At 38.3% G+C, this 22,114-nt stretch overlaps 1 protein-coding gene across 1 annotated transcript in view; it reads right to left on the bottom strand.

The window, feature by feature from the left end:
• Nucleotides 1–22,065, bottom strand: part of DTNBP1 (dystrobrevin binding protein 1) — a 74,483-nt gene extending 52,418 nt beyond the window's left edge. Inside the window, exons 1-6 of the mRNA XM_068396531.1 lie at nt 21,962–22,065; nt 18,495–18,545; nt 17,100–17,150; nt 16,174–16,234; nt 12,244–12,376; nt 4,435–4,567 (exon numbers count right to left, since the gene is read on the bottom strand). Of these exons, the coding sequence (XP_068252632.1) occupies nt 4,435–4,567; nt 12,244–12,376; nt 16,174–16,234; nt 17,100–17,150; nt 18,495–18,545; nt 21,962–22,017 (485 nt within the window). The 5' untranslated portion in view covers nt 22,018–22,065. The remainder of the gene's footprint in view (nt 1–4,434; nt 4,568–12,243; nt 12,377–16,173; nt 16,235–17,099; nt 17,151–18,494; nt 18,546–21,961) is intronic.
• Between the last annotated feature and the right edge of the window lie 49 nt (nt 22,066–22,114).

Genomic DNA, 22,114 nt, shown 5'->3' on the forward strand with positions numbered 1-22,114 from the left:
GTCGAACTCCTCATCTACTTCACTAATTACCAAAGCATGTGGTTACACATTATTTGACAACAAATAAACCTTTAAAATACAAAAATTAGGAAAACATATACATTTAAAGAACATATTTTCTCTTCCAGTACAGCACTTCTTTAAATCTCACCAAAAGGAAAAAAATTAGTCTCACTAGGGTTTGCGATATTACTAAACATTCACCTTTTGAGGTATACCCTAGCATCAGGGTACACTTCAGACTCAGGATTTTAGATTTCTTCATTCATTTTCCTTCTGTGCCTGTTCTCAAAGCAGACAAGTACTGAAAAATGGGAAGGATTCTTAAACAAGAAATTCTAAAAAAATTAAATTCATACAACTATGTTTAAAGTCAAATGACACACAGTAAAATGTATTCACTCATTTCCAGTGATAAGGACTCTTTCTATCTCCAACATGTTCCTACAAAATGTTGCAGCTGGGCAGTTCCTTTTAATTGATAAAATAACCAGGAGTTTATATTTTTCAAAAAACAGTGATCTATCTGAAATGGATACAAATGGTAACAAGAGCTTCATAGGAAGTACAGCTTGAGGACAGAAACATTTTATCTTCCAATTACGTGCAATTTGGTGCACATAAAAATTGGCACAGAAGTGAGCTTCTGACAGTGCTTTCCAAAGGACACAGTGCACTGCCTTGGGAATGCAAGAATTGCCATAGGAGACTGGAGAGATACAAGGAGTTTTCTGCAATCAGAAACAGTACATCCTCAGTAGGAGGGTGAAGGGGAGGGAAGAAGAATTGCGCTTGATTGAGAAAAGGACAGGAAACAAAATTACATGGTTTAATGCTAACATAAATGCAAACAATTGCAGTAAGAAAACAAGGGTGGAATCTAGACTTCTTACGACAATACTGATACCCTGATCAACAGATTTAGAAACAAAAAAGAGAGTACTAAAAATCCAGAGATAAGCACACAGAAAAACAATCAATCCCCCCAAACACCAGCCTTTAAAATACATTGTGGAAAACACCTTGGACTGATGAATCTACTTTGAAACTAGTCCTCAACACAGTGACAAAAGGGAAAAAATGGATGTGTTTGAACTGAAATAAAATTGCTCTATTTAATAGGGAGACCTATTTCTGAAAATCAATTCCCATAGTTACCATAAGCTGCATTTCAAAGGTTTAATGTTGACCTAAAGCACTTTCTTCTAAATCTTTCATATAGGAAGATTTTCAAAAGACTTGAAATATGTGAGCTTCTAGCCTAGGCTCTACAGTGACTTTATAAAAAAATTACTTTCTGTTACATGCTTAAAATAACCACAGTTTCTAGAGTGTGTGTTCATCTGAGTTTTCATTCCTATATTGTCAAAACACAGGAAATACTTTTTCTTACACAAAACCACTCACTCCCTGGAAATCATTTTTGTATTAAAGAGAGAGCATAGAGTCCTGAACCCCCATTTGATTCTTTCAGTAGCTGGTATCACAGTAAAAACCCCAAACACTAAAGAGAGGAAGACAGAATATGAGTTACAAACATCTGTAACACATCACACTCACATTAAGTTAACTGGCTGTTCATTCTTCAACTATTTAAATTGGCAAGTGTCTTTCTAGTAATGAGCTAGCAGTTAATGTCTTACCTAAATAAATACAGTGGTAATGATCAACCAGAAATTACCTGCATTTTTCCTGTTTTGTCTAGATCTGACCAAATGTAATCAGCTTATAATTAAGTAGTTTGCTTAGCATTCTATTTATAAAACTGATTAGATGCTGCTAAGCAGAGTAGGCAACAGTTTAACACTTTATTTTGATGTGGAAAGCAGAGGCTAGGGGAGGGGGAGAGGGAGCAGGACAGCAGAGAGAACAAACAAAAATTAGAAAACTTCAGAAAGATTACTATATTTTAGGGTTACAAGTCTGTTGCTTTATGCACATTTTAAATTTGTGTGTCATTGGGTTAAATAGCACATATTTAGAATTTTAAAATTATTACTATTAAATATTTAATTACTTAAATAGGTCCGAAGAAATGAATATTACAGAATCACAGAATCAACCAGGTTGGACGAGACCTCTGGGATCATCGAGTCCAACCGTTGCCCTGACACCACAATGTCAACTAGACCATGGCACTAAGTGCCATGTCCAGTCTTTTCTTAAACACATCCAGAGATGGTGACTCCACCACCTCCTTGGGCAGCCCATTCCAATGTCTAATAACCCTTTCTGAAAAGAAATTCTTCCTAATGTCCAACCTGAACATCCCCTGGCGAAGCTTGAGGCTGTGTCCTCTTGTCCTATCGCTAGTTGCCCGGGAGAAGAGGCCAACTCCCACTTCACTACAACTTCCCTTCAGGTAGTTGTAGACTGCAATAAGGTCACCTCAGAGCCTCCTCTTCTCCAGGCTAAACAACCCCAGCTCCCTCAGCCGTTCCTCGTAGGTCAGACCCTCCAGACCCTTCACCAGCTTGGTCGCCCTCCTCTGGACTTGCTCCAACACCTCAACATCTTTCTTGAAGTGCGGGGCCCAGAACTGGACACAGTACTCAAGGTGCGGCCTCACCAGTGCCGAGTACAGAGGGACGATCACTTCCCTAGACCGGCTGGCTACACTATTCCTAATAGAGGCCAGGATGCCATTGGCCACCTTGGCCACCTGGGCACACTGCTGGCTCATGTTTAGCCGGCTGTTGATCAGCACCCCCAGGTCTCTTTCCGCCGGGCCTCTTTCTAACCACTCTTCCCCCAGCCTGTAGCGCTGCATGGGGTTGTTGTGGCCAAAGTGTAAGACCCGGCACTTGTTCTTGTTGAACCTCATGCCGTTGGTCTCCATACTGACTACTCCATATTCATCCATACTGACTACTGTTGACTCTTCCTGAAGAAAGAGAAAATGGTGTTGCCCTGGTTTGGGAAAGAGAAAATCCAGGTGGCAGGAAAATGACAAGACCACTGCCGAGGCCCTGGCCTGATGTTAAGCCAACTGAACACGATGTGAAAAACTAAAGGGCGTGACATGAGAAATTGCTGGATATGACAGATAACATTGTAAGGGGGAGTTAAGTGAGAAACAGCCAAACTTCACAGAAAATTGAAGGGGGGACCTTTAAGGTATTGGGGACCTTCTGGGAGGCAGAACTTGCAACACCAGCAATACTTTAGTAACCATATCTGTAAGACCATAGAAGGCCAAGATACCTAGATAATGGTATCAGAAATACCAAATCTGAGTACAGATGTAGCAAACCCAGGACCAACAGGGAAAAAGTAATTAGGGGTGGATAATTTATTTGGGAGGACACTGCAATTAAAAAAAAATAGGTACAAGGATGGCAAAAGGAGGGTCAAGAAAGAAAAAAATGAATAAACTATGCAAAATGTGACCAGTGCTGTTTGGCACAGCCCTGCCCTTGATCACCACATCCTAATTAGGACCGTAAACCAAATCAGTTGTTCCGACCACACCACGTGAGTCAAACTTGCTTCCACAACCATGAGAAGCAAGGAGGGTGCCAGGGTGCTTCCCCTGGCTAACAAAAGATCTTGGTTGGACAGATCAAGTAACCTGGTTATCCCCATGTCAGTGCTGGCTCCAGGTCTATCAGCATCTCCATCTACCCACCACTCCCTAATACAGGTCTGTCAGAGACTGTCTTTGACAAACTGCTTCAATTTAACTCCTCATTTCCTCATTTATATAGTGGACTTAATACTGCTTTTCTTATCTCCTTCAGTAAGGTTATTTTTGGCACGATCAGTAACAAAACCAAGACAGTCAATGATTTAAGTTATTTAAGCTCTTAGCATTTAACTCTTGCTATTAAGTTCTTAGCATTTAACTCTTGCTACTTTATCTTTTAGGTAAACATGAAGCTCAATAGTTAGAGATTCTGACTTTTCATACATACTGCTACAAGTTGAGCTTTGACTACAAGTAGTAATGCCTTGTCTTCGCAAGTAAAAGAATGGCAGGAGAATAATACCTTTCACGCAGAACGAAAGGTACTCATAGTATAGGATAGGATAGAACTGGAAAGAAGATAGAAGAAAATACAGTTCTTGACTTTACAGGTACAATATATGGGAAAAAATAAAGTCAAAAAACAGGGCAAGGGATTAAAAGAAACAACAATTTATCACTGCTTATTAACAATAGCCCTCACTCCATTTTTTTTGTAGAGGATAACAAGCATAACTTCATCTTAGCAACAATGTAGTGATAATTTTCCAAACACACACACTCTTTGTTCATCACCAAGAGTTAGATCGACATTCAGTGAATCCATTACAAATTTGCAACTTCCTGTCAAAGGCTACTGTTTCTTTAAAAGATGAAACTAAAAGGGATTATATTATATATGGGGAAAAATAATAACAAAAGGCTTATCTTTTACACTAATTTATATTTATAGCAATTGTTTTATTTACCTTTTTGCTTTCTTGTAGTTTTCCAGCTGTAATGTCTGCATACATTTGTATCTTTCCAACTCACACTGTTCACATAGGTCCGCAAGACACAACAGATGATTCTCCATTTCCTCAAAGTTTGCCTCTAGCTGGGCTATAAGAAATACTTATATGAACATCAAATTGTATCAATAGACGGACAACTCACCTGAACAGAAACAGGAATTCATAAAGGTATTTAATTAACATGGCAATAATTACACATATATAAATGGCTCAGAAAGATAAACAAATTTCAATCCATACCACATAGTAAAGAGTGCCAGCAGAGCCATATGAAGGGAGATCTATCCGAGGCTCCCTTTGCAGTAAGACACTGCTGAACCACTACATTTGCCCCAGCATCTTGGTCTCACAGGCTTGTGGTCTACACTTCAGGAAAAGCAGCATCCAGAATCTGTAGTTTAATTTTGGTTCTCAGGCACATTGTTGGTTTACCCCTTCGTGCCTGGTACCAGTCTGAGGAGTAAAGCTGTGCTGACCAAGACCAGTACTAATCTTAAATTATTCAAATGATGCAAAAGTAAAGCATACTGGGAGAATTTTAACTCTTACATGACCTCATGATAATATAAAAGAATACAGACTTCGAAAGTTAACTCTGAAGACAGACCCTTTTCTAATAGGTAAATCTCTAGATTTAGCTATTTTACACAACCATGCACTTAAAAACATGCAAAACCTCCTAATCTCCTCTTTAACCATAATTGTTCAGCCTCAAGTTAAAAGAGATCATGCCTGTGAAAAGCCCTGAGAAACCTGATCTTATCTCATAGCTCGCTCTGGTTTTGAGTAGAAATTTGGACTAGAGAACTCCTGAAGTCCCTTCCGACTTGAATTATCCCATGTGAATCTTGTATCAAAGGATCATTCTCCCTGCAGGTGCTTAATGCTGAACTCCATGTCCCTCCTCAGGATCCCAAAGTGGAAAAACTACTTTCCCAAATTCTAACCAGCCATCGCTCTGGGATGGAGCTGTGTGAATACAGCACTATTATTCACCCTTTTGCCAGGACTCCTCCTGTACCAGAGGGAAGGCAAATTGCAGGAGGAAGGATATATCACATTTTTACAAACAAAACAGCAACCAAAGAATAGGAGGGATTTTGCAGTTCAGAGACAGATACACTGCCACAGATAGTGCATGAACTTGATTGTTGATGCAAAGAATTCACAAATAATGGAATGAAATAGCAGAAAACCTAAAGCAACTCTGACTTTTGGCAAATGCCTGTGTTTCACCCTTGCTTGTAACAGACAGAAGCAATGTTCATAAAGTAAGACAATAACTATTAAGGTAGAAAAAAAGTTATTTAAAGTTAATGTGTTTTGGATGCTCAAAAGAAGGAAAAGGCAAGCTGAAGACATCAGTCAAATCTTCAGTTCTAGTTTGGCCATTCTACTTGGAGCCTATCTTGAAGCATACAAAATTTCAATTTCCTTAGCCATTCCTCAACTGGGAACTGCTATCCTAGTGGTCCCCCTAGAAAAGCAAAAGTGAAGACCTTGTAAACAGATTTCCTACCGTGCTTAGTCATATATTCAGCTCCAATTACTTAATAAGATTTTTTTAGTCTCTAACAAGTAAGGTACTGCTCCACAACAGTCAGAAAGGTAAACATGAATCATATAATCAGCAAAGATTTCCTTAAATTATTTATCTGTATACAGATCAACTGTGGGGGGTGGGGGAGAAGGGGAAAAAAAAAGGCAGCAGATAATGTGGAAACACGTTGAGGAAAAAAATTGTCTTCAGTTCTACCGATTGCAATGTGGAAGTGCATTGTTTATCACATACTCAGCTTACTCTCACAAAATCCAGATGTATTCAAAGGGCAATATCACGACTACAATTACAACTGGTGGTTCCTTTTTGCTTAAGAAATGGACTTTTCTGAGCGCATTAAAATCCAAATGTCTGTATTATGCTAACTTGCTTTTCAGAATGATTGCTCACTTACTAATTTGCAAAATTCACAAACACAGCAGGGCTCAAGATAATTTAGTAAGGTACCTATCAACCACTGTTTTTTCCACTTAAAAAAACACCACCTGCTTTGCTGTACTTGCTATTGAAATAATATTAAAAGACAACAACAAAGAACAGGAAAATAAAGAGGAGGAAGAAAAGTGAGTTCTAGAGGACAACTGATTCCTAGCGCTAGCATTTGAGCAGCCTCTAGTGGGAATTGCAGAAAACACTGTATTCCTGAAGAACAGGAATGAACACTTAAGATCTCTCCAGAAGACAACAATCCTGCTTTACTGGAACTTCTTTTCCAGCTCTCCAAGAAATCCCACAATCAAGTGGTCAGGAACAATCACCATCTCACTCTGAAACAGCACTGCTATGAAGGAGAAAAAACACCCTTTCCTTTTAATCTTTTTAAGGAGGCTGGAAAAAAATCCATTCTACCCTTAGAGATTAAGAATTTTCCTGTATAATAATATGCCATGCTTGGTAGAAATAATAGTTTTTATTAGATAGCTGAAAAAATAACTTGTTCTTTAGGTGACATCATTCCAATTATATTAGTTTGGCCTATATTTCTTACACTATCAGACGTATAACACTAGTACAAGTTTTAGTTCTGAGTTTTAATTTTTTAAAAGTATGTTAATGTTTGATTAGATGACATTAGACTGAATTATCTTCCATCAGTGTACATCGTTTTTCTTAGTTCACCAGCTACTCAGGTACTAAAGTATTTATCTGGAATTCAACAGCCACAAAACACAATTTTGTACCTGAGAACACCTTCATTCTAAAGTTTAGCTAACTTAAATTTACCACCTAAATTTTCTTTTAACTGAAACATATGTTACCTGTAGTTCTGCAGTAGTACAAAAATTGTTAGGAAAGCTAAATCACAGCTGTAGATCAGAAAATATTACAGTTTTCAATTTTTCCTGCAATAACTTTAAATGTAGCTTTCCTGCACTGGCCCAGCCACCAAAACAATAGAAGCCAACAAGGAGTATGAAAGACATTTTTACAAAGTTCATTTGTTTTCTGACTAAAAGGCAAAAAGGCAGAAAACAGAAAGGATGGAAACAATTACATCAAAGAAATTCTGTCTACCTCTAGGTCAGACAGGGACACAGGTTATTAAGCTTGAAATGAACAGTGAAAGACCTATATATATACAGGAAGAGCTCAATTCAGCTGCAAAAATTGAAAAAAACTCTTTACATAATTACAGTTCTACTAGTGCTCAATTTTGTTTTGTTTTTAAATAAAAGATCTTAAATCCAGCTAGTATCATACCATTTACATGAAGCTAAAGTAGCTTCTTTGCTGAAACTACATAGCAAGTATACTAGGACATTTTTCCTTCTGTATTCAAGCCACAAACATTTCCAGGTTTACAACACCAAACTATATGCCTTTTATACATATATATCTCTACCTTATACAACAATTCTCTCCGCTGAAGCATTCTGCCCTGGAGCCTATGAAATAGGAAAACTCCCTGTTGAACATGGGTATCATGACACTATATTATTCAAATTCCCTGGTCTTACATACATCCCCCTCCAATATTTTCCTTATTTTCTCAGTAAAAGATAAATGCCCATTCCATCTCAGACAATTAAACTCTAAAAAGCAAGAAAAGTATCAGTAGTTTTTAAACAACTGGTCAACCAGTTAGAAAAATGGTTTTAATTAATAACAAAATATTATTTTCTTTAAACATTTTCCCAACTGCAAATCGTTACTCATTTACAGTAAAAGTTTTTACAGCTCTCCTAACTTTTTTAAAAAAATTTAAAATCAAAAAGAAACCACTGAAAACTACAGGCTTCTAATGGCATGTGTGTTCTAGATTTCTGCATCATAAAACATTTATCCAGCTCTTTTTCAAGAGCTATCAACATCTAAATGCTAACGAAAAAGAAACTGTTATTTATGTAACCAAACACAATTCACAAGTCCAAGTTCAAACACCAGCTTTGTGAAAAACCTTGATTAATACATTGTCTGGTCTTAAATTCACTTTTACTTGACCAATACCTGCTAATATCTAAATCCTGACATAAGCCACAATTAATAAATAGATAATAGTAAACTAATGACTTATCTTCCCCAAAGACACTCATGTCTTCCCCGGAGAGACAAGTCTATTGGCTCTTACTCACCACACTTTTTCCTTCTAAAAGTACTGCTTTGGAGGCTGTCTACAAACTGATGAAATGAACAAAAAATAAATTCTATAATATCAGAATACAAGATGTTGCTGGAAGTATACTGCATTATTCCAGCTGGAAAAATCTTTGGCATTTTTATCAAGAAATTAAAAAATAAGTATATTTCATTAAAACACACTTTTTTGATGCAAAACAAGTACCCAAAATATGGGGTGCTAAGTTCCTAAAGTAGTTCAAATGTTACCAAAATCAAAATCCTGTATTTAATGAAAAAGATATTATAATCACTCTGACCTCACACTTCACAAGTTTTACATTTCCTTAATGTCTGAAGAGGCCACTAAGGAGTCTTTAATCCCACTTCTTAAGCAAATGGAACATGGCCTTTTTTTTTTCTAATGCAAATTCTGAACAAATTGGATTTAATTTTGCAAAGCTAGAAAACAGCAATTTTCATACTTCATACACAATCTGAAAATAAAGCATGACCTTCTGCTCAAGATATAAACAAGGATACTTCCCCTAAGCAGTAAAAGAAGTTTGTGTTTCACTAATTGATTTTCACACTCATCTAACCCATACTTTGGAAAAAAACATTTACTAAAGGCTAGGAAGCAATGGCTTTTAACTCTGTGATTATATACCCAGCCTTACTTTTTGCCCAGTCTCACCAGTCTAAATATTTTCACCCTACACAGTGGATCTGTGACCCACGTTCATGACCAGCCTTTCTGAAATGAGTATCAAGTTGATGCCTAGCATTTGATTTAAAAAAAAAAAAAAAAAAAAAAGTGAAAATTTTATTTGGATCAAGGTTTATGTGCATTGATTTGATTTGCTGAAATCAAAACCAATACTGAGCAAAATGCCTCTACTAAAACATGAAGCATATTTCATATTAAGACAAACATGTCAGATATCAGCAAGCAGATATATTCTACAACATCTCCAACAAGAATTGGCTTAAGTGATGATTCAAATTCTGGACTTCGAAAGGGCAATAACTGTCCTTTTCACTTCTACGTGAGAGTAACTTTTTCTTCAAAGTTTTCAACAAGACATTGCATAATACAATAAATTTATCAAATAAAGACACAGACTTTTTACTTGAAGTGAGGGATGATTGATAATGCGAGTACCTAAGTTAAAGGACTTTATTTATACAGTGCTAATGAAAATGTGTCTTGTTATACACAGCAAAAGATGAAGAATCTGTACGTGACTCATACCAATTTTAACTAGGTCACTAAAAACGCTCATTTCCATTATCTGAAATTTCTTTTATCAAAAGCAGTCAGGGTTCCCTATTTACTTGGAAAATGAAAGCATTAATAGATTTATTAGAAGCATATCATGTCACAACACAGAACTATTACTTTTCTGAAATGATGATGATTAGCCAAATTACATCTTGGATGCACAACCCGGGACACAGCAGTTTATAATTCTATATTCATATATTTTTTTTTTACAGAATGTTTCACTTATTTAAAATTCACAGCCACAGTATTAATCATCTCTTGGAAAAAAGAACACAGTTTACATTTATAAAAAGCAAATAGTTCCAAGTTATAAAAACTGAAAACAGTGAGCAGAATATCACAGCAAATTTCTGGTAAATCACTTCCAGAAGTGTAGATGTTGAATTTGGTATAAATTATACCTTTCTCTTCTGATAGACTCTATAACACTTACAAAAAAATAAATTCCAAAAAGCTCACAGTGGTTAGGCGGAACTAACAAAAACCTCTAGGTGAATTACTTGAAATCTGACTTACGAGGTGAGGGTAAAAGATTTGGTTCAAATCTCACAACCTTAGCAGTAGACTTCAAAATTCATTAGCTTCCCTGAGCAGACTGGTTAATGCTTCCTTAAATCCTGCTTGTGCAGTATCAAAAATATTTTAGAGACACTGAGCCTTCTCCAAGTAATTCTACAATCAGGGTGAGATTAATTCTGGTTCACAAAACTACAGTATTAGGAATGAGAAGGTAACCCCAGTTAATCAGGATTTATAGCATTTGCAGTTATGAACTACAAAGACAATTCCCCTAGGTTTTATTATATTGGTTATCTTTGGTCTGCCAGTGGACTGCATCATTTTGCGCATGATGATATTGAAATCAGTATTTAAATAAATCATTATTTGAATTGATATTTCCTTAGAAAACAATTGAGCTTTTCAAAAAGCCTACATTAAATGGTTACCACACATGATAAAGCCTTACAAAATAAGGTGATATAAGAAAATTGTTATAAAAAATGAAATATATTCCTTGGTTCAGAAAGAAATAGCAAAGTTATTACGAGACTACCTAGGAGCAAAAGCCGATTTGTGCATATCCACTGACCATAGAAGAATGAGAAAAAAGCTTCTGAACACAGAAAAGAACCCTCCTTTTCTTCATGTCAGATGCCAGCACACAAATCCAGCCCACCCAACAAAAACAAGAGCTGCAATTACATGAAGAATTTCTGCATACTTCCCAGCTGGTGTAGGAATAGTGAAGGCAGAGTCCCTGGGGAACTTAGCTACTAAAATCCGTGCACAGACAGCAGTTTTTGAAAACTTTAATTTGATGCAACTGGAACAGATTTTCATGGAGGCAGCAAGAGGCCTCCTGCTGACAGAAAGGCTTGCTACTTGTCAAGCGCTGCATCCCCGTTTCAAGGCTCAGTAACACGAGAGCTTTTCAGAGACTAAGAGGCCAGAACATTTTTTCCTAATTTCATTTTCAACAGTGGATCAACTGTTTTGTATGGGAGGTTTCCAAAAGTAGGGCACTAAAGCACTCATCTTTTCATCTTTTAAATTAAATCGACAGGTTAACATTTGGTAAAGTTATAAAAATTGGAACCCATATAACAAACACGAGCTATGTGGTAACAATATGTAGCACTGCTAGTTTCACAGAATCACAGAATCACAGAATGTTAGGGATTGGAAGGGACCTCGAAAGATCATCTAGTCCAATCCCCCTGCCGGGGCAGGATTGCCTAGATCATATCTCACAGGAACGCGTCCAGGCGGGTTTTGACGCCTTTTTTTTTTCACCTATGAAAAACCTCGGTATCACTTCTGAATAGCTTAAGACTGAATAGCTTAGACTTACACTAACTTAAACTATGGAAGCTAGCTTTGGAACCAACAATTACTCTCAACAAAAAGTTTCTGCCTTGAAAATGTCCCAAGTCAGGTAAATTTCTTGCCCCCGCCTCCCCACAATGATGATTTCAAACAAATTATTATATAAAATTATATAGACTCAATCAAAGAGAAGCAATTACATATGAGTGTTTACACTATTTACAAATCTTTACAAATTTAAAAAGACTTAAAGAATAATAATTTTCAACTGTTCACATCAAGATATGCAGTTGCCATACTTTTTTTTTTTCCCCAAATAATGACACATACAATATTTTAACTGCTGGGAGAGCAACCACTACTAATTTTGCTCTTCTACAAAACCAGCTTGTTTAAGAACTACTGTTTTATAATAGAAAGGATGTGTTTGGGAAGCAAAATTAAATTTTATAATTGCAAAGTTCACCACAGTTGAACTTCAGTCTAATCCTCTGTACTGCCTTAAATGCTTGTTATATCTATAAAACCTTACCTATGCTTGCTGTGAGGCATTCCAGATCTGCTAAAAACCCAGGTATTTGCTGGAGCTGATCCTGTAGTTCCATCAGACTGTTCCTTTTCTTCTCCCAATGTGCAGAAAGCATCACAACTTCACTATCCACCAGCTGAAACAAACAGGTTCTTTACTTTACTTGCAAATTTATGTACCTATTTACGAGCATGTTGACTAATTTTTAGAGTTCATGCATCTGCAAGCATAAGGTCAGCACAGCAACCTTATAGCACTGCCACTTGTGTACTTCTCCAGTAAATATACAACATGCTCAAGAAAGCCCCGGTAGTATGAAATATTTATATCAAAATGCACAGATCAAAACAAGATAAGAAGTTATTTCTCAATATCCTAATGCAGGAAATATTTTATGGATTTTATTAACTGTAAATAACATGCATCTGGAATTCTGACAGCTGCATCGCACCGGTACACAGTAACAACATTGCAGTGCTGCAATGTAAGGCTTATTTAGATCAATAACTTAAGTTTAATGTTGCTAGTCATACCAATAAAATCAGTAAAACCAAGTTAGCTTAGTTTGCTTGGCACCATTTTCCCACCTATTATCACTGCAGAAAACAGAACATGTTTGATTTAGAAGAAACACCAGTTCCAGAACTAGTTTCATTATCCGAAATTACAAGTCTGTGACACACTTTATCTTTGCAACATCAAAATCAAATGAGAATACTAATACAGCTGTCCATCTTAACAACAAAACTGAAAATTCTGCACATTCAAAATACTCTAGAAAATGAAATAAAATGAATGGCATTTAAAAAAAAAGTTGCCTTTATAACAGTCCTGCTCTTCTGCTCTCGTGATAAAATTAACTGCAGTAGTTGCAAGTCTTTATGAACACACTTCTACATTAGTTCAATTTTTGTTGTTGTTTGATTCTTCCTAACTTTTATTATAAAACAGTATAAGGAGACAAGGATGCATTGTTTAAGAGTTTTATTTACATAGGTCAGATTCTATGAAAAAAGCAAGATCAAGAGATCTTAAGTAATAAATGTTTCCTTTATATGATACTTGAGATGATTCAATTATAGTTTCCCTGCTCTTAGTGCCATTACCCGTTCTTCCTCTTGCACACAACTGCAGCCCGTGACCCTATCTGCATTCTGAATTCCTCAGTTTTTGTAGAATTTAGTTGCAGAAACCAAAAAAGTCTGAGCAACGGGCAAATTAAATTCTCAAAGATTTACAGTTCTACCCACTTCAGACAGATTCTTTCAGAAGAATGACAACTTCTCCCATTTACAAATCTGTCTAACTACCCATCCCTGTCAAAAAGCCATCCCATTTTACCAGACAAGGTGTGACACCTTATTCAAAAGCCCAGTGAGTAATGACACATTTAAGACTTCTAGCTTTATTTAAATAAAGGCAAGTCTATTTTTGAGAATACGTGATTTATATCAGTTAAACAGTAAACAAACAAAAAAACATATCATAAGATGGGGGCAAACACGAGAAAAACATTTGAGCCTAGAAATAATTAAATGCAGCTAAAACTACAAGCATCTAAAAGCAGTATTTTTAGGACAATTTTGTAGATGGAACTGGTAGTTAGCACCTGTAATTTAACATGGTAAGACTGTAGGCAGCAATTAAAGCTTGAAATTTTCACGTCCTTTTCTCTATTCAGCATTTATAAACTACTCATGTTGTCTTATTCATCTGCTACTGGTCAGTATCAGACACAGGAACTGGACAAGTGGACCTTTAGGTCTGATATAGTACAGTCAGTCTTGTGTGCTTACACAATTCTTATTTTATTGAACCCTGTATTTGCTACTTTAATAAAAAAGAAACAAACAAAAAAACACAAGCAATACATATTTTGGATTCTCTCAAAAGTAAACATCTGAATTTCATGGAAAATTTCACAGTCTTTTGGGAATTTGTTCATTCTGATTTTCCCAAGCAGCCATAATATGTGAGATTTAGGTTACACTGGTGTTACATATACGAAACCTCACATTATTTTAAGAACTACAATTTTTAAAGCAAACTATTGTAAGCATTATAAAACTGGAAGCAAGTCATTTAAGAGGTCTTCTAAAAAAAATCATCATGAGCAGTAAAGCACACAAAGCTGGCACACAGAACTTCATCTCTAATAACTGAAAGTCTTCACTGGAATGGGTAGAAAAGGTGGGCCATACTATTAGGCAAAAGAAAGAAGAACCTAAGATAATATCTTTCTTATTCTAAATACACCTCTTCAAAATATATTAAGCAATGAGTTTTTTATCCATTGGAACAAGATAGAGAGAAGACTCCTAAGGAAACCAGAAGAGTCAGGGAGGGTGCAGCCAGCCAAAGTGAAGGTTTCAGCCAGGACAGAGAACCTCACAGCTCAGTCCTGATCTGCATCGTGGCCACCCAGCTTACCCTGTCTGCCCTTTAAACAGGGTTTGAAATTGAAAATCTGGTGTTGACCTCCAGGAGAGCAGAGCAATGCACTGGTAGCGCTTACTGGAAGTTTTCTTTCCTTTCATTCCAGAAATAAACCACACAACTTGTCACTTTACTTCCAGGGTGGTAAAACCGAACAAAATTAGGAGAAAGCACAGACATTTCCTGAATCTTCTCAGCCAGGCAAGTCAAACCTTGCCATTTCCTGTCCACTAGGAGAGGGCAGCAAACACTGTCAGGCAACAGCCCTACCCTGACACTAACCCACCAACTTGCCCAACCCCAAATCTAGTCTACACTTTCCCAGATCCCCCCGGTGCTTTTAAAGGGCTACAGCAGTAACATGCATCATCATTTCTGCATCACATTATTTAATGTTTGCATCACATTATTGTTTACATTACATTGTTACATTAATATTTGTTATTTACACTACTATTTATTTGCAATGTTAAGATGCAAGTAGTGATTGCAACTATCTGAACATGGGACAGAAGACAAGAAATTCTGAGGGTCAATGTATCAGTTGAAAAGTACTTTAAAAGCACTAGGAAATGCTCATGTTCAGTGCTTGTTATAGTAATTGAAATATCAGAAAGTAAACAGTCGAATTAAGTTTAGACAGTTGTTCTTAGACGACACCTTGTGAGAGATATGATCACAGATAATTTCTGTTTTTACAAGATATTTATTTAATAATTCAAGAACATTAATTGTAGGCTGAGTACCATCAAATCTGGAAGAGCTGTGAGAAACAAGAGGAAATGGACATTCTGATTCATTCCATAAGCTGCCTGTCAAACATCATCTTAAAACCACAGTAAAAAACAATGCAACTTGGCATTTTTCACAAGCAGCAATAGAGAGCATTACTTTTTCATTATACTGGTTGTACTGGATCCAGCTGGGATGGATGTAACTTTCTTCATAGCAGCCCACACGGTGCTGCGTCTTAGATTTCTGACCAAAACAGTGTTGATAACACACCAATGTTTTGGATATTGCTGAACAATGCTCGTACAGTGTCAAGGCTTTCTCTCTTCTCCAGTTATCCCCGCTCCCCTTGCAGTGAGTAGGCTGGGGGTGGGCAATAAGTTGGGAGAGGACACAGCTGGTACAGTTGACCATTGGCCAAAGACATTTCATACCCTATAACATCATGCTCAATGATAAAAACTAAGGGTGTGGTCTTCCAAGACAACCATTGCTCTGAGACTAGCTGGGCATTGGTCTGCTTGTGGGACGTTGTGAGTGACTGCTTTTGCATCACTTGGTTTTCCGCTGTCCTTCAATTATTATACTGTCTTTATCTTGAACCATGCGTTTTCTCATATTTGTTCTTCCTGTTCTCTCCTCTGTCCCACTGGTGGGGGAGCGAACAAGGCTGTGTGGAAGCTTAGCTAGTGGCTAAAAATTTTAGTTTAAAATTATTTACACATTTTAAAATATTTAAAGTGTGGCATTGTTATTTTTTCTTACCTCTCCAGCTTTTGCACAATCTTTGGCTCCTTTGTGAAGGGCAGCCCAAGCATCTTCATATCTGAAGAGAAAGATAAAGGACTATTTTTACTGTGTTCCCCTTACAAAGAAAGTGGATTTCATGGATGCCACTGTGCTTGGATCTACACGGACTACCAGAAATAACAGTTTAAAAAGCTGTACAGTTGTCTTGGTAGAACAGTGAATACCAGAAAGAAATATATAGTAAGAAATAATTTATTTCAAAGAAAAAGTGATTCATGTTTTTTAAACTGCTAGCTTACATTAAGAGCTAAATGTACCCAGCAACATTTATAAGTCCACACATAAAAGTCTTAGGACTACTTGGAACTCAATTTCATTAAGAAAATGAAAAAACAATGAACAAGATTGTAATCACACCCCACCCCCCCAACAAAAAAAAAAAAAGAGAATAGATTTTCTTTTTTTAAAAGATAAAAATACAAAGGAAATTTATAATGCAGATAGCTTCTGTTACTCACAAAAAATGGGATTAAATACACATGGAATACACTTTCTTTTCATGCCAATGACAGGCATACTGTCTCTATTATAACAGAATGAAATAATTTCAAATATGTAAAAGTTATAAAATGTCAAATTAAAACCACAGGCTGGGCCTCAGTGCTGGTATCCTTCATCCCCACGCACTAGACCCTGAACTAAAGTCATCTTTCAAATGTTGCTTTTCCTCCAGAACTTCTGTTTCATTAACATGACAGCACTTAAGGACAGGGCAAGCTTTAAACATATTTATCATTTGGTAACCATCCCCACTGTACTCACTGCAGAACATCAAAAAAGCTGTTAGTAACACCTTAATTTTCTTCTCATTTTCTCAATCTAATAAAGTTATTTCTGAAATTATAGGAAGCAGACACTAACAAAGAAATGGACGGTCATACCTGCTCAGTAATTCCAGTCCAGCAGAAAACTCTGGCAAACACTGAACAGTTCTATAAAACAAATTGTAAATATACAAATGTTGTTAATGAATAGAAGGCTGTTATAAAAGACATGAGCACACATATCTGCGTTTGACAGACATGCTTAGCACAGAATTATTCCCTGCTGTTCACTTTCACAAATATTTTGTCAATTCTGGTTTAAAATGCATTACACAGTGTATCTTAAAAGAATATTCCAAAGCTAGGGCTGGTTTTTTTCCCCTTGTTATTTTATGGTAGCCCATTCTTACCTCTTTTTGACTATGTTCATTAAAAACAACTTTTATGAGATCATTTCTTAGTACAGTTAACAAACACATAGAATTAACATCGTTTTAACTTAAATCAGTGGACAGAAACATTCTGAAAATAAGACTAGTACACAAGTTCTTTATGTCCTTTAATAAAGATACTGTACTTAATGTATTCTACATTAAAAATAAATACTAAGCTGAAGAACCTTTCCAGTTTAATGCCCTAATGATCTCCTATTAGATGCATCCATCTTCATAATTAACAGCTTGAAATATAAAGGCAACTTAAAATAAAGAAAATTAACAATGCAGCACTTTTAAGGGTATATTATGTGAAGATCCTGATGTCATCCAAGATTCGTCTCGGAAGATTACCGGAGTAGACTGTTTTGCACCGTCATCCAAACAATTTGAATGGAAAAAACAAATACCATAAATGAAACCCTTTTTTCCTTAAACCAAGGGAAAAGTGATAGAATCAGTCAGGTGGGAAGGGACCTCAGGCAGTCTCTAGTGCAACCTGCTGTACAAAGTAGGACCAGCTGGGGGATTAGACCAGCTTGCTCAGGGCTTTGTCCAGTTGCAACTTGAAAACCTCAGAGAACAGAAACTTCACAGGTTCTGTGAGAAACCTATTCCACTGCTTGATTGTCCTCATGAGGAAAAAGCTTTTCTTTATAGCCTCTTCCTGTCTGAACATCTCTTGTTTCAACTTATGCCTATCGCCTTTCGTGTTCCCACCATGTACTAGTGTCAAAAGCATGGCTCCATCTCCTTGGTAACCTCATAGGTAATGATGGGCTGCTGTTAGGTCTCCTCAAAGCCATCTATTCTCCAGGCTGAACAGGCCCCAGACTCAGCCTTTCCTCATATACAGAGAGTTCCAACCAACCATCTTGGTGGCCCTCCACTAAACTTGCTCCAGGTTATCAGTCTTCCTCTCAATATTAGGTTTAAGCTTTTTTGTTATCAAAAGAATCTTCTGTAAAATTATATGCAAATGTTTTTGTAACTGGCTCATATATATGAGCCACTTTCAAATTTTTCTTTAACAAGAACATCCTAGATCAATGCTATACATGAAGATGTTCAGACGTACCTCTGCCTGCTTTTTTTTGCTTCTTTTGATTTGTCGCCCAAAGTCTTCAGCCTGTAAATCAGCACACAAAACCATCAGACATTTCCAACACCAAAAACAGAGAACAACTTGTTTGAACACATAATGTGTTAATTCCAGCCTATTATGGTTAATCTTGCTTCAGCTTATTTCACAAATAAATCAAATTTCACTTAGTTTTGTGGAGACTGTCATATGAAAGTATTTCCACCTACACTGCTTCTAAATTATGAGATTTTTCCACAAGTGAATCAAGCAATTGTGTATGAAAAGTTTAACGGGAGCTATATATCCAACTCATCCAGCTCTCAATATTGTTTCCTTAGCAGACAAGTATTAAAGACCTGCATAGAAATAATCAATCCAATTCTGAAGAACACCCTTTACAAGAAGGCATATGTGCCAAGGAAAAGCATTACAGTCACATAGGGACATTTGTACCCACTTGCCATAAATCTGCCAACACAAAACTAGCACAAGCACAACTTTTCTTCTGCCAACTACCACAATCTCCAGCAGCGTTACCACAGCACGCTGCTACTGAGCATATCTGAGGCTTGTTTCACTTATGGCCAATTTCAAACTGACTGGTATCTTGCTCCTAAAAAACAACAACAAAAAAAACAAAACCAAACAAAAAACACCCACCCCAACCAACAACAAATGACACACGCACACCCCCCCCCACAACTCTCTTCCACACTTTACTCTTTTTCAGTCAACCCATATATGCTGGTCACAAAACCTCCTGCTATTCTCTGACCACCAAGATGATGGATGTCCTCAACCTCTGTCCAGGACAGCAAGGGTTAGGAAGAAATAAAGGACACACAGACATGAGCAAGATGGAAATGAGCTATGAGCTCCAAAGATATCCTCTAGACATAACACAGAGATATGTAATCCTGAGTGACCCAGTGACTGAGAAACACCCCTAATATATTCAGGCCGCTTCTAGGATGAGCCAAATCATTCCCCCAGTCTTGACCATCACCAGTTTCCAGGAACTCAAAGAAGAAACCACAAAGCTCTACAGCAAAATAGGTGGTTGGCAATTTGAGAAAAGACATGGTAAGGCAGGTACACACCCCAGCCTGTAACAGCAGCACTCCTCTGCATACAGGGACTGAAGAAAATGCTGGCTCACAACTACCAGTTCTCTTACCAGAATATCTGCCGGGCAGTCAGAGGTAAAAGTTAAAGGATTTATCACTAGACTACACAATATTGGCTTCCTTTCAGTAGTGTTCTCTGTACAAAGAAGCAGTAGTATGAGCCACATCACTCGAGCTGGCAGAAGCACACAATTTACTGCCTCAGCACAAACACAGCTCAGTGTTCTGGGTTTTTTTTTTTTTTCTTCTCCTGCAAAAGACTGCTTGCAGGTAAATGGGTCAAAATCTAGATACCTCACAAGATACAAAGATGTAGACAGGAGGCACAGCTGAGCAGGGGAAAGGGGAGCTCATTTCTTTGTACACAGAAATGGCTAATTACCCTAAACTGCTCTTTCTTTAGACCACACAATCCCAGATTTAATCTTTTTAAGCTGTACATAAATGTCCCCTTATTCCCTTGGAAGTGATGTTCTTTCCTTAGGAGCCCTCGAAAAGCTTCTCCCTCACAATGTTTCAAGAAATCCAACTGTTCCACTTTGGAAGCATTCATGTGTAGTTAACAAGTTGGCCACAACTGGCCCAGCATTCTTGACACCAGAAATACTTTCTCTGGGTTTTGACCATTTTGAGCTGAAGTCTTAACAGCATAAAACGACTTCTATTACCACTTTGGTGGGATAGGGAACAGGGTAATCCAGAACACTATGGCACTGATGTTGCATTGTCTAGGAAGAGAAAGGGGGCAAAACAGGATTGATCATGTTCTGGCCTGAATCCATGGGGACGCTACAGGAAAAAAACAGATGCTCTCCACAGGCTTTGCTACTATGGCTCTAAGATACAGGTTCCCAATGACAACAAAGATTACACTGTAGATGAAAAAAAACCTTAAAGATGGGACACTCCAAGAAGGGCACATTAATGTAGCTGCTAAAACACAAAGATGGAAATGACGAAATCAGAGACTGTTCTCAAAACAGAACAAAACATTGCAATACGAGGAAGAAGGCAAATTGGAGACTACATGGAAACATACTGACTCCACTGCAGCAACAGACTGAGATACAGAGTTAAATGACCATCAGATCCAGCATGTTATGACCTTTCTCTTGTCCTCTTTCATCATGTGAAAAACACATTTTTCAAGAGCCTTACATTGTACTGAGTCATCAAACCCTGTGGGAAATTCTAAAAGCGACAGCAAAACAGAAAGACCGCAACAAAGCAATGTCTTAGTCTGTATTCTTAAGACATTTTAATATTCAATTACTGGTGTTAAGACGAGACAGATAACATACAAGCAACTTATCTGGTTGATTGGGACCTTATTCTATCAATTTCTCTGGACCATCATATACTGGTGCAAATAAGTCATTATAAACTATTTAAGTTTCTGGTGTACACAGATATCTAGCACTATATATAAATATTTACTATAGGGGTATTACAAGGCAGTCTCAAAGACTACGCAGTTTTTTAAAGTAATCCATTACAACACGATACTCTCCTGTGGCTCACTATGAACCAACAGTTTTGCAGCCCAGGCACGACCTTGTTCTCCAGCCATCCACTGCCTCCCAGTAACGCTCATTTGGACCACCTGCTTGGACTAAAAATAGCGTTGACACAGGGCCTAGCTAAAAAACCCTTGTGAGGCAGCGTAGGAAGAATATCCTTCTACGTTTTAATGCCAGCAAGGGGCTGCTCCTTCTGCTTATCCTGCGCTCCTTTTCCCCAAGCGACAGTCACTCATCTTCCAGGGAAAGAAAAGCTTTTCACACACCGAACAGAGCACAGAGATGCTCTGTAAGCAACTACGTTAATCCATAAAACCTTGAAGGTCAGTTACTTCATAAAAAATTCAAGCGCGTTAATTGACCCCCCTCACATCTGCCTCACTCTCTCTCAAAGGAGCAGCCCCTCTCTCTTCCCCCTGACCGCAGCCGCCTTCCGACCTCAGGCACCTCCTCCCCTCACACTCCCGACGGCCGCTGCCAGGCCTCGCTCGCCCGCCACGAGCCGCCCCACCGAGGCGGGAAGGGGTGTGTGTGTGGGGCTGGATTAGACCCAGGGGCCGCGTTCCCAGCCCGTCCCGGCACCGAGTTGGGGGGGACACCGCTGCCACCGGGCAGCGACCGTGAGAGGGAAGGGCCCCAGCCGGGGATCCCGCCTCCGCCGCCTCCTTCTCCTCCTCTTCCTCCCTCCCGCCCGCCCCCCCGCGGTCCCCGGTCACCTGCTTCTCCCTCCCCGCCCGGCTGCGGGGCGCGGGTCCCTCTCACGTCTCCCCCACCCTGGCCAGCCCCGCGGGGCCGGGCCGGTAGCGCTACCCACCCGGCGGTGAGGTCCTGCTGGACGCTCAGCAGCCGCTCCCGAAGCGTCTCCAGCATCGTCCCGGCCTTCTCCGGCTGCGGAGGCCAGCGGCGGGCGGGCGGGAGGGGCGGGGAGCGGGGCGGGGCGGGGCGGGCTCAGCTCCCGCCTCCCCCT

The sequence above is a fragment of the Nyctibius grandis genome, chromosome 3, assembly GCF_013368605.1.
Source record: "Nyctibius grandis isolate bNycGra1 chromosome 3, bNycGra1.pri, whole genome shotgun sequence".
Lineage (NCBI taxonomy): Eukaryota > Metazoa > Chordata > Aves > Nyctibiiformes > Nyctibiidae > Nyctibius > Nyctibius grandis.